The 13,544-nt window shown below is 35.4% G+C and overlaps 1 protein-coding gene across 5 annotated transcripts in view; it reads left to right on the forward strand.

Moving 5' to 3' along the window:
* The window catches only part of LOC132940394 (uncharacterized), a 76,785-nt gene that overhangs the window by 58,835 nt on the left and 4,406 nt on the right, over positions 1 to 13,544 (forward strand). For all 5 annotated transcript variants that reach the window (XM_061007979.1, XM_061007980.1, XM_061007982.1 and 2 more), the window contains 7 exons: positions 1,517 to 1,700; positions 2,983 to 3,165; positions 5,349 to 5,456; positions 6,308 to 6,788; positions 8,989 to 9,435; positions 11,606 to 11,869; positions 12,733 to 13,113. In XM_061007979.1, coding sequence (XP_060863962.1) covers positions 1,517 to 1,700; positions 2,983 to 3,165; positions 5,349 to 5,456; positions 6,308 to 6,788; positions 8,989 to 9,435; positions 11,606 to 11,869; positions 12,733 to 13,113 — 2,048 coding nt within the window. The remainder of the gene's footprint in view (positions 1 to 1,516; positions 1,701 to 2,982; positions 3,166 to 5,348; positions 5,457 to 6,307; positions 6,789 to 8,988; positions 9,436 to 11,605; positions 11,870 to 12,732; positions 13,114 to 13,544) is intronic.

Here is a 13,544-nt window from a genome sequence, read left to right on the forward strand (position 1 = left end):
AATAACATAAGTGTTACTTAACGTACTAACCTCATGAAATATCATTAATTCTATCACGTAATAATACCTAAACCTTTAATATTTCAATCACATTATACAAATATGCTTTCGTACAAGCCTACAATAATTGTATAGAAAACTATATATAGTGTCTATAGTGGTGATGAGGATTGTACAATAATGATATTATTGTTCTGTTCCGAGTTGGACTTACAACTATGGTCAGATAATCCTAAAACGACCCGTTCAATTCCGGGTGGCCTGCGGGAATGCTGAATGTTATAATTGAATAACAATAATAACACGATTGATTATAGTCGATATTTTTTATACACGATGGTTAACTGTATGAGTGGAAAAAACATAATTATTATTTTTTTATACATTTTTATGACGTTTCAATACGATTTTTAAGACGACTTTTTGGGGTAGACGTAAAGTCGCGCCACTGATTGGTATCCGTGGTTTCCATAGTAGTTAGTATTATACATTTATACGTATAAAATGCAATATTTTTAATTTTTTCCTAATAAATTTAGCAAGTAATCAATCCTACCGTATTTTTTATAAATAATTTACAACAAACATTTTTTTTATCCTATAATGAATATGATGAATATAATATAATTTACAACCTTAAGTAGTAATTTAGAGTAAATTGGTGATGTTTTCGATTAAGATCCAACTTATTGACTAGGTATTAATTTTAAAATGTGTAAAAAAAAATTTCATACATAAATAGAAAACAAACAATAAGTGAATAAATACGTGAAAGTCATGTCCGTTTGATGTATAAGAAGATATTGGTAATGTATACAAACCATCGGGTTCTATGTCTTGACACATTATATGGTCTAAAATATATAACGTTGTTAATGCGCATGCATATTGCAAATTCCTCAATAAGTGTAATTTGTTGCGAACTCATGAATAAGTGGACCTGTCTGCACTAGGTAGTTGACACGATTTGTGACGTGACGGTCGGGCCCATAACAATTATTAATTTCACGCAATCTTTGAAATATTTAAATATGTATTTATTTTTTTAAAAAAAACCATCATATACACTATCATATCATCATGTACAGTGCAGTGCACACATATATAAACATGTAATACTGTATATACATGAAAATATGAAATTAATCGATTCCGTGTGTTTATGCACCACGAACATTTGAATACTTTGAAATCAGCATCCTGCGCCGTCTTGTACTATGATATGATCGTATAATAAATAAATTGGTCATTCTTTTTCAAGTCTCCTCCGAATAAGCCGTACAATAATATGTAATGGCATTATATGCTTTCGTCCTTTTACGGCCTCCTTTCCTAGGACTCGTAAATTATTTTGACTGTACAGAAAATTAATAATAATATTGTGAACTCTGTTGGAGCCTTGTTGACCATTGTCTGGGCGTGTCGCGTGTGTGGGCTCTTATCTTGTATCTGTATGATCTGAGCTTAACTTATAACTTATAACTTATACTTATAAATCGTATGTATTTCGTTGCAGCGCAAACACTCAGATGGACAACGACGTCACGCCGGTTTACTTGGCCGCACAAGAGGGACACCTGGAAGTACTTAAATTCCTCGTGCTCGAGGCAGGTGGTTCGCTGTACGTCCGAGCCAAAGACGGCATGGCCCCTGTGCACGCCGCCGCTCAAATGGGATGTCTCAACTGTTTGAAATGGATGGTGAGTGTAACATGTTATCACTAATATTGTACGACCGTACTCCGGTGATGGCTCCACGCCCCAACGATACAATTATTTGGAATGTCTTATGTTATGTGTTACTATTATTATGTGGATTCGATAGCGTCAGACGAAATAAATAAATATAATAAATAGAACATAAATCATTTTTTTCATCATATTTTTACCCATATAAAGCCACAGCTAGTAGTTCTTAATATTCCTTCAATATTAAAGTTGTTGACCTACTGCGCAATCAGTTATGCAGTTACATATAATATAATAATAAGTTTTACTATAATGTCAAATACTTTAACATGATTTATTATCGAACAGTTATGTTACCAGCAGAGTTAGTTATATTATATAGTAGGAACTAGCCACTAGGTATGTACCTATATAATAAAAATGAAATGTGTGATTTTTTTTTTATTTTCCTACAAAATATTGCGGAAGTTGTAGGTATTTGCACGTGGGATTTTTATATTTTATAACTATTCAACTTTCATAATAAAGTCTAACTGATCTTTGGTTTCACGTAGTTTTTACGCTAACTAACATAATAATTAATAACTGTACAATCATTAAAATATAATCACTATAATTAAAATGTTATACAAATATTTGTCTTTAAAACACATATAAAAACGTCTTGTTTCATAACAAAATCATTATTTCTATTAAAATTCGGTGAAAGTCAAGTACTTACTTACAAGTTAGAACAATACAAACATTTAGAAGTTATAAAATCAAAATAGATAATAATATAATATTTTGATTGTGAGTTAATATTTTGAGTTTGTATGACTAGAATAGTAGAATCATATTATTAATTATTTATTGAGAATAACAAGTTTTGATTAATCATCGCGTGTTGGCATATTTTTTCATTGATAAATTTCTGCACCGAAGGTTTTGTGTGCATATACTGCATATTATAATAAACCTACAGGTATATTAAGAATAACGCGTAATATTGAAAACACGAAATCGCTGTCTTTCACGCTTATATCGGCGAACCTCCAGATGTTTCGTCATGGTTTCGACGTTCTCGGCGGTATTGTTATTCTTTTTATAAAATAATTGCCGTAGATCTCGTCCAATTATTTTTCTGGTGGATAATGCCCTATGCCCTAATATCATCGTGTGGTGTTGTTTTTTTCTTTTTCGCATATAATAATTATTAATTAAATTGCAGTTATTATCACCCTTGCCGAGAATTTATTATTATTGTTTTTTTTTATAATATTATGCATTGTGCACCATATGTGTGATTGAACAGGTCAGAGATCAAGGAGTCGACCCGAACCTCAGAGATGGCGATGGTGCAACAGCGTTACATTTCGCCGCGAGCAGAGGTCACGTTGACACGGTGCGGTGGTTGTTGAGGCACGGCGCCAACCTGGTCGTCGACAAATACGGGAAAAGCCCAATCAACGACGCAGCGGAAAATCATCAGATGGAGGTGAGCAATTATACTTGCACATTACATAATCAATGTTAATATATAAAATATGATATAATAATATTATGAATTGTTTTTACCATAACGAAGAGCGAACATTTTTCGAACTTACCTGTCTTTATGCTCTCCCGTACTTTTTCCTTCGTACTTTCTTTTACCGTATAAGTGTATTTGTTCAAAAAATCCAATAACAAAAAAAAATCTAATGAGAAAATGAGTAAATTGTAATATATTTATCTAATATAGATGTTGCTTATAACTTATGTAGTTAATTTTAATCAATGTTTGGTCAATTATGTTTAAGAAACGTCTTATATATTAACGCCTATATTATATTGTTTCCTTAAATAATAAATCAAATTTTAACTTTTGAAATTTTGAAATAGGTATAATTAAAGACCATATTTTAAAATTCTTAAATTTGTCTATACTACTTACATAAGAAGTCTCTTGTGATGATACAAACTTCTATTTTTTTCAAATTACAACCCTTCTTTTGACTGTAAGTCTGTAAATTATTAAATTAATTATGGTATTACAATAGTATATTTAAAAATTCAAATTTTGAATGATTGCATTATGTAAGACAAAATAAGTGGGTGAGCATGCTTGTATATTTATATACTATATATAATTAAAAAACCATTGATTTTAGCATGGACACTATAGTCCACAAAATAACAAAATAATTTAAGACATTGGTTTGTAATATTATAACTTTGAAACGAGCCAGTGACTTTTCTATTTTAGAAATGAATACGAGAAAAAAGTTTGGTACCTACATGAAATGTCAGTCTTATAAATTTCGTAGTTTTTTTTGTTGGTAATTTCCATTTTATCGTGACCCATCGACATCAATTGAATAACATAAATTCATTGATATCCGCGGTAGTCTATCATAGTCGGTGGATCGCGATGATAATTATTAGGTTTCGTGTGTGAGAATGAAGGCGGCGCGTGCGTATATCAATTTCTCTTTTATCGTTTTTCCGGCTATGCGTGTAACTTAATATTATATATCGAGGAAGGAACAATAATGTAATAATTATTATTGTAAACTGTGTACCCAATTTTCTGTTGTTGCTCAGTGGCCATGTGGCATGTGCTGACACACGTCAAATGCTTCGGATGAGGTCACTGTGAATCGGCGTGTTTGGTGAATAAAATCAATTTCACGCACCGGCAGTACTATTACTCGGCGTACTCATTACGGACGAACATTCGGCAATAACCTATCGCCAGTCGTCTATTATTGGCATTGACCTATCCGCTATCGTCATATTGTCGTTTTTACCGTATTTTTTAACAACAATAATTTTTCGAATTTCTGATAGCGTCGATGGTGGATGATAGCGTCAAATGAACAAGGAAAACGTGTTTATTCTCATCTTCCGGATAATTAACCCAATTAGTCAGCAGCTGCAGAGCAATGCATATTATTTCCGTGGCTCGTTAAATACCACGACCGTGATCTTTAATATTTATATCGCTATTATGATGACCATGGGTGAATGATATTATAGTGATCATCGCACGGTGAAATCGACAACGGCCAACGGACATTCCGGCGTCGGCACTGTTTGCGTTCACGTTCCAATAACCTCTTGATGCGATTCTCCAGTTGGTTGGCGACCTTCATCCATCATAGCCAGTGAAAGAACGATATCATGTTATGTATAAAACTATACAACGTGAGAAAAACGAAAGCTCGAAACTTTGATAAACTCTATAATATATACGTACAATATTATAATAAATCTCCCCGCCACGCGTCGTAATATATACCTAAGTAACAAGTAGGAAGGGTATAGTTACCCCAGAGTGCATACAATATTATAAAAATATATATCGCAAGTATAACTACGCCCTAACATTTGTCCCATATAGACGTTTCGTAACGTGTGTTTACTGTGTATAGGCCAAACGAAAAAAAACATACGCACTCGATATGTCGACCGCAAATTAATTGCCGTTTGCATCATTTCTTACACGTAATACGTATAATATATTATATTATATTATACAATATAATATGTAAGTCTGACTGTTGTGAAACCCATCGATATATTTATATATATTATTATAATGCGATAATTCGTTTTGTATTGTATATATTGTACCGATACCCTTTCGAAATGTTAATAATGTAATATTATATCGTGTGTGTGTTTGTGTGTTTGCAGTGTCTGAACATATTGGTGCAACATGGTACGATGCCAGATTATCACGACGAGAAAAAGAACGGCAGGTTGTTAGGCTGTACGTGTCGAAAAGAAGAACCGAAAACACGAGTGAGTATATTTTAATATAATATTATAACTATATATTACATTGTGTGTTTGTGTGCGTCTTACGAACGTCTCTCTTCGTATGTAGGTATATGTATAATATATGAGATGAAATAGAATAATATAATATATATACAGAGTAACCGATATATACTTAATATACAAACACGAATTAATAATTAATAATTATACACCATTGCATTAAATTAGTAGCTTGTAGCTACCATAGACATATAAATAATTAATATTATGTCTACTTACATATAATTCATCTCTGTGGACACACACTGCTGCTGCTCGTCCGTAACATCCCTGAAATATGCAGATGAACGGCTGACCGGCTTCTATATTATACTTACATACATACAATTATTAGGTATTTTTTAACTTTATAAGTACGCACGTTTAACGTAAGAGGTATACATATAGACACACAGACCTGCTTATAAAATCGTGCACGCGTTTAGTGCGATAATATTATTATTATTATTGAACGCGTTTCAATGGATATAATATTATTATAAATTGCCATTAAAGCCAGTCAAACCTCTTACTAGAGTAAACACTATAAGAAGTATAGCTGACGGAATCTGAGATGACACGACCATCACTGCAATATTAGTTTCATCTCGACATCTAGCTCGGCAGTTATTGATTATTTTACCTACTTGTATGTCAATCTGTGTCACTTATATTTATTTTGATATAATATATCATCACGGCTTCGGATGTTTGTAGAATTGTTTTTAAGGCTTGACGTTCGATAGACGCCTACCTATATAGTGTCTTCCAAATTCCGTTATTTCCATCACATTAAATTGAATTAATTGAATAATGTACGCCCGCCATTACAGTGCTCGTTTGCCGATTGCGTCAACTACAAGAAGAGCCAGGAACCGTTTTACCTGCATCCCCCGTCGGCGGTGGGCGGTCATCAGCAGCAGCAGCAGCAACAACAACAACAACAACAACAACAACAGCAGCAGCAGCAGCAACAGCAACAGCATAACGGGACCGGACGCGGCAAGGTGGCCGTCAAAGACGGCCTGTACGTCGTGAAAACGCCACCACCACCGCCGCCACCGCCACAACAGCAGCAGCAGCAGCAGTTTTGCAAAGTCAACTCGGCGGCGTCAGTGCTGCAGGCCGTCGAACCGGTCAGACCGCCGCAGCCGCAGGGACCGTTTTACCTGCACAACCCGAACGGAGTGATCGACGACCCGGTGAAGGACATATTCGCGACGGACAAGACCGCGGCAAAGACAACGTCGTACGTGACCACGGCCGCTCCTCCGCCGCCACCTCTGCCGGCCATTGGCCTCAACACCATGACCGGTAAGACGCGCTCTATTATAATATTGTTATTAACACGACAGTGTGTTTATATATATTACATTATTATAATATTTTAGTCGTCGTTAAATGTATATCTTTTTTTTTTTTTATGACGGATTTGTTCGGTTTACACGTTTTACAATGCCACCGCCCGCGTAACGACATTTTAATAATAATAACATTCGAATACGTCCTACGTGCGAGCGCTGTCATATTTCTTTCCCAGACATGGTATTATTATAACATATTACTATAATAATAGTAAAAGACGATTAGGCGTGACCGGGTGACATCTGACCGATCGGAACATTATTCATTATAATATACGTTGTCACTTCAATAAATCATAATACGTCGTTTTATTGAAGTTTATAAAAAAATTTTAAAAATGTTACCTTTGCCATAAAAAAAACTATGATATAATGAAAAAAAAAATCATTCATGTACAAATAAAAATAAAATAATACCATATCAAATATAAATATGATTATTACAAATCTGGTATTGGATGATAAATCAGGACATTGAGGACTTTAAAGAATAGTTAAAAGTAATACAACAGGATGATGATAATTAAAACAAGGAATGAAGTTGGAGGAAATAACAGACAGTTTAACTGTAGTTGGTCAAAGGAATCACATTTTAAATTATTTCATATCTGTGATAGAACGGAGAGTATTGTTTTATTAAAATATAAAAAAAGGAACGAGCTGGGAGATTATATACGTAGGTACCTAATAAGGATAAATGGAACACTATGAAATCTATCATTGTGCTATCTGAAAGATGGAGCTGTACACTAAAAGAAAGTAGTCTAAGGTAACTTCTACAACTTTAATTATACAGTAGAAAAATATAAAATCAAAAACAGATACGTTTGTAGTAGAATGAGATGTGATCGGCGGTCGGTAAATATATCATTTGTTAGGTACTCATTATATATAGTTATTAGCTATACATCTATAACTTTGGGGCCAAAAATATAGAGGAATTCATCCTTAAAGCCAGAATTTATAAAATGTGAGGTACGAGTTTATAGTGAAATAAAAGTTGGACAAATTAATATCGATTAAATAATGCGATAAAAATATAAGACCATTAAATTTTAAAGTCTCAATGCATTTCTGGGCACAACCGGTACTCGAAACGTGTACTAAAATAATATTATGTAAAATGCATTTAACAAACGCTCAAGCAGTGTAATACGAACGTCACAAATACGACGCGTTAATACGCCACATAAGTGTTTTTGAGCCTATAATATTCCTACAATAATATCGATCCATGTCGTAAAATCCAGAATACCATCTGACGTTTCATTGCAGCGCATTTATCGTCAGTAAATTCATTCTCTAACGTCGTTTTCACGAATAGTATTCACTAGGCAAAAATATGCATTCGTTTATGGATCGCATATCGAGTATAGGCTGCAATATGTTTCTAATCACTTTCGCGTTCTCATACGGCATACCTGTATGATAAACATGTAGTACCTATATACTAACGAATAACGTAATAAATAAACGATAACGAAGCTGTTCTACCGGTACACATGATATAGATTTTCATGTTACCACTGTGCAAGCAATAATTAAAACGACCGTTTGCCGTTGAAAAAATACCGAGTTTACTGTGTTAAAATTCGAGAAATCGTAAAAAAATAGACATGGCCGAGCGCGCGATATAGCTACCCAATAAACTCACATATTATAATAGGCAACTGTTTTCTGCGGCACAACGCGCGCGGTAAGAACATGCTGGCGTTATCTCGTCTGTCGGGCGCGTTATCTGTGTCGAGATAAGTGGTTAAACATATAAGTAAGCAATAATAAATGAAAAACGGAAAAAGGCGTCGCCGAGTGCCCACCGGTATAATATACTGTTAGTATTATCACATTTTAATATATTATATGAGTTGTTTGTTCCGCTGCAGTTACCGTTTAGCGTTTACACGTCGCCGCCGACAACAATAACAATACCTAATCTTAATAATATTGTAACAACATCATGGTCGCCGTCGACCTTTGCGCGGCGCTCTCGCCGTGCCCGTCGCGAATGCTGCAGCGGCGCCGGTGGGCGGGCGGCGACCGGGACGGCGGCGCGGACGCCAGGCGCGACGTCGCGTCGCTGTCCGGTCCAGCCGGCACGTTCACGCCACTAACGACGACGCCTCGGGCGCCCGATTTTTCCGTGTTCACAGTCAAGGTGGAGGTGCACAGCAGCAACAGCAGCTCCGGCGCCGGATCGGACGAGAACCTCAGCTCGTCGTCGTCGGATCGGGGCAGCGACCAGGGCACGGCGGCCGGCGAGAACGACTACGAGGACATTTACGAGGTGAGGCAGCGAGCCGAAGGCGTAGGTCTTCTGCACCACACACAGCATCACCACCGCGGCAAAGAGTCCAAAAGCCCCAGCCGGGACTCGGGTAGCCACAGCCGGTCCGGATCCATGAGCTCTACGGGCAGCGGAGGCGGTGGTACAACCGGAGTAGTCGGTTCGTCCGTGGTCGTGCTCCACACTAGCAGTGGAGGTGGTGTCAGCAACAGCACGTTAGTCAACTCGTCGTGTGCGACAATCACCAACGTCACTGTCAACGGCTCGTCAGACATGATCGAGTGCTACGAGCCCGTCGGCGTAATGACGCCAGGTATGTAACGTTTATTGTGGTTTCCATTTTATTATTATAATATACGTATAATGCAGAGTACGATGCACAATCAAAATATTACACAGCTTACTATAATTTACTTTCTTCATTTCGTCAAAAATTAAAAATAGTACCAGCATTTGTATAATATTGCGTTAACTATTATTATTGTATCGAATTATCATACGCCAGATATATATATATATCTTTGTATATCGAGTCTGGTTATAGTAGTTATAGACATAATATAGGTACATTTATCATGCTTGTGTTATCAGTTTATCACATTCGATACAGGTCATTTTAATTCTATTAACTAGTTGATCGACAGTTATCACATTATACATTTATACATAATATATTATTGGAAAAAAAAATTTTACAGTGAAGATACATTTAGAGCGTTGCCAATTCGTGTAACTTATTTTCCATATTTGCCTAAAATTACATGATCATGTTATTTTATCATTATAATCAGTTCTGATTTTAAATATTTAAAGCCATAAAAGTGATTCAATTATTCGGTGTCAGTTACCTATAATTAATGATTTTAAAATAATAGGACAATTATGAACATATGATTTGGCTTGTGTTTTATTTTCGATTAACTGCAACTCACTATTAACATTTAATGTTTTATTTGCATTTGCATTTATGCGATGAAGTGAATCGTCAGGATGTTGGCGGTTGTCCACTTGTCCACATTATGGTGAACAGATGGTATTGGTACTAGGTGGACAGTATTTTTCTTATTAAAAATATATATTCAATTTTTTCTATATAAACTACTAATTGCTCCATAAAAATTGTTTTAACTACATTTTTTTTTTACATATTTCTTTCTAAACGGAGATGCCAATATTCGTAGTAGACACTAAATTTTATTTTTAATTTGTACATCCATAATAATAATTATTCTTTATTGCTATTAGTGTATTATACATATATAGAACTACACGAGTTGGACTACTTAAAAGTTTAAACCACCTACAGTGTTAATAACCAGTTATTGTACTCTGATAAATTTGATTCTCGGATTTTCATATAATAATATACCTTGTACAAAACATTTTATTGTATTCTGTGATTTTATCATTAAACTCCCATTTACTGTTGTCAGATCTGATTTCAAATCGAATGTATTGTACTTTCATATTACTTATCATTTAAATTTTAAAGTCACGGTAGTCGGTAATAATGATTTTTATAAATTTGTATAAATATTACATTATTTACGCATTAATATCGTTACCATACTCACTTGTTCAACCTAATTACCTGCCATAAATTGTAATCGTGATTTTATCATAAGATTTCACATTCATCTCCAAGGAGTTTCATCTTTCAAGGAAGTGCTAAAATCTAAAAATTAGAGTTTTTCGTTATAATTAAATTATAATTTAAAATATTATACTAGATTATAATATTATCTGCACGGTGTACCGAATGCTGCATGCAGTGTGAACTTAAATGGCATAACTGCATAGAAATTACAGCGAGACACGGTGAAACACCGCATGATAATTATACAATGTATTACACAGACACTGATCATTTGGATCCTTTCTGATAAACATACAATGTGGGAATTTAATATTAAAATTTGTAATAGTGTATTATCAAATAAATCTGTATTCTAAAAAATAAGTAACTTTTTAAGGCATAATTTCTGTGTTTGAGTGTTGTAATCAGTGACATAGAGAGAAAATGTATAAGGAGGTGGGTAATATTTTTAAATTAATAATATAACACGCAATATATTATACGCTTATACAAAAAGGTCTGTGAAGACTAATACAAATTTGAATGTATTAAATAAAATAAAACTTAAATATTGAATACCTAGTTCAATGTTGAATTCTGCTGAAGAATAATTTCACAACAAGTATTATATTATTATTTATATCAGTAAAAAAAAAAAAATTATACCACCGTTTAACATATTTTATATGAATAAATGAACGGAGGTTTATGTAAATGTAAGCTTTTTCTTCGTGGCTAATAGGTTAGAGGGCAATAGCGCCATCTTGAACCTCACCTCAACCAACCGACCGTATAACTACGCCACTGGTTGCAATCTCTATACAGTATATACCTAGTAGAAAAATAAAATAATAAATTGTGATCAAAATTAAAATCAAACGTGATGTCTTAATATGTATAATGACAGAGTCGGGAGTGTCGAGCGGCTCGCCGTCGGACGTGAGCCATTCGGCCGAAGACTCGGACCCGGAGCTGCCGGGCCAACACCACCATCATACGTTGCCGCTGCACGCGGCCGTTCACCACCACAAGGAACGGACGCCGCTGAAGCGCGTGGTGTCGGAACCGGCGGCGGGCGTGTGTCCTCCACCGCCCCCGCCCCCCATGCCCGTCAACGATTTCCACGGACAGGTGTACGTGTACGTGCAACAGCAGTCAGTCCGCAATTCGAGTGAGTGTTTTATAATATCTTAGGTATTATTATTATTATACACCCGTCGAATAAGTAGTACGCGCGCTGCGGATAATAGGATTTCGCGATGGATCAGTTCTCGTCACGGGCTTGGCATGAAAAAAAAAAAATTAGATTCTATTTTGGCCAGCCGTTTTGGGAGTCAATAGTTTTATACCTTCGGCCTCGTCCCGCAAATACAGACAATTTATAAAAATTAAAAAGCTCAACATGTTTTTGATTTTTTCCAGTAGACATAATAATATGTTTGATTAATATTAACTGCAATATTGTTATGCTTAAATAGATGGATATTATTGTTAATGCACAAAAAGGGATATTTATAATAAAAAACATAGATCGGGTGGAAAGGTAGTGTGTTTACACGAATTTGTTGAGTAATCCAAGCTTATTGAAAAAAATATCAAGTCCCCTCTAAAATTCAACCAAATCTCCTATATTATACGGTTCTCGAGCATATTAATTAATTTTATATTAAATTAATAATCATTATTTTTATTATAATGTATTAATCGACTTCTTACGAGTGCAATTAAATTAATTAAAAACTGTTTAAAAAAGCATAATCCTATACAAATCGGAGCGATTTCACTTGGCTTTCGCCAATTATCGACGTGTGCGCATGTATTAAGTATTAGGTACCTACCTGCCTGTGCATGCTGCAGCGTTATCGGAGTTGTCCCGTGCGGTGCTCGTGTGTGCAAAAAGCGTGTACCCATAATGTACAGGGAAAATAAAAAATGTAAAAAGCTTCACGCGCTATTAACCACCCACGGCACACATCTGCCACCACCATCAGATAAAGCACGCACGGTCGGTAAGTCACATCTTATACTTTGCAGGAGAATCTTCGGATGGTGGAGGGGCGTTGGTTACGGCGATGACTGGACCTCAGCAACCAGCAGCGTTCATTCCACCAAAGTTCCCGGTCACGGGCGTTCATGACATAGGACTCATCAAACCCTCAGAGTACCTGAAGAGCATTGTCGGCGGTGGCGTGGGTGGCAATACCGGTGACCCGAACGAAGTTGTCAGGCCAGCGAACGTGCCGTTGCACAGGACCAAGTCCGAACTGTCGGTGGCCGTCCAACACCAACAGCAGCACCAGCAACAGCCGTTGGCCGCGATCAGCATACACGACTTGCACAGCGTACAGCTCAAGAAGACGCCGGGCACCGTGAAGATCATGCAGAACAACAATAACGACGTGGACAAACAATCTGGTAAATAATAATTGTTGTTCGTCTTCGTATAAGTTATTCGTGTCCTTAATTATAAATAAAGTTATAATATTATAGGACAAAATATTAAACTGTATCGACATTCCGAAATATTTTTGAGTACAAATGATTACCTACCTATAATACATTATTTCTCCGATTTCATACGTAAGATTTTATAAATGCAAACCTAATTGAAAACTTAACGAAACTACTCACAAATATGTTATTATTCCTGTCGGTTTACCTTAAGACATGTATTGAATTTAGAAATTCATTATTTATTTGGTTGTTAATCGAATACCTTACAACAAAAATGATTTTATTTATAAGGTTTAAGTCTTTAGCTTTTCTTTTCAATAAATCACACAAATGGAATGTTACTATATCATATATTGACAAAAGAACGAATCGTAATTGAAATGAATGACTTA

This window comes from Metopolophium dirhodum, chromosome 3 (genome assembly GCF_019925205.1).
Source record: "Metopolophium dirhodum isolate CAU chromosome 3, ASM1992520v1, whole genome shotgun sequence".
Lineage (NCBI taxonomy): Eukaryota > Metazoa > Arthropoda > Insecta > Hemiptera > Aphididae > Metopolophium > Metopolophium dirhodum.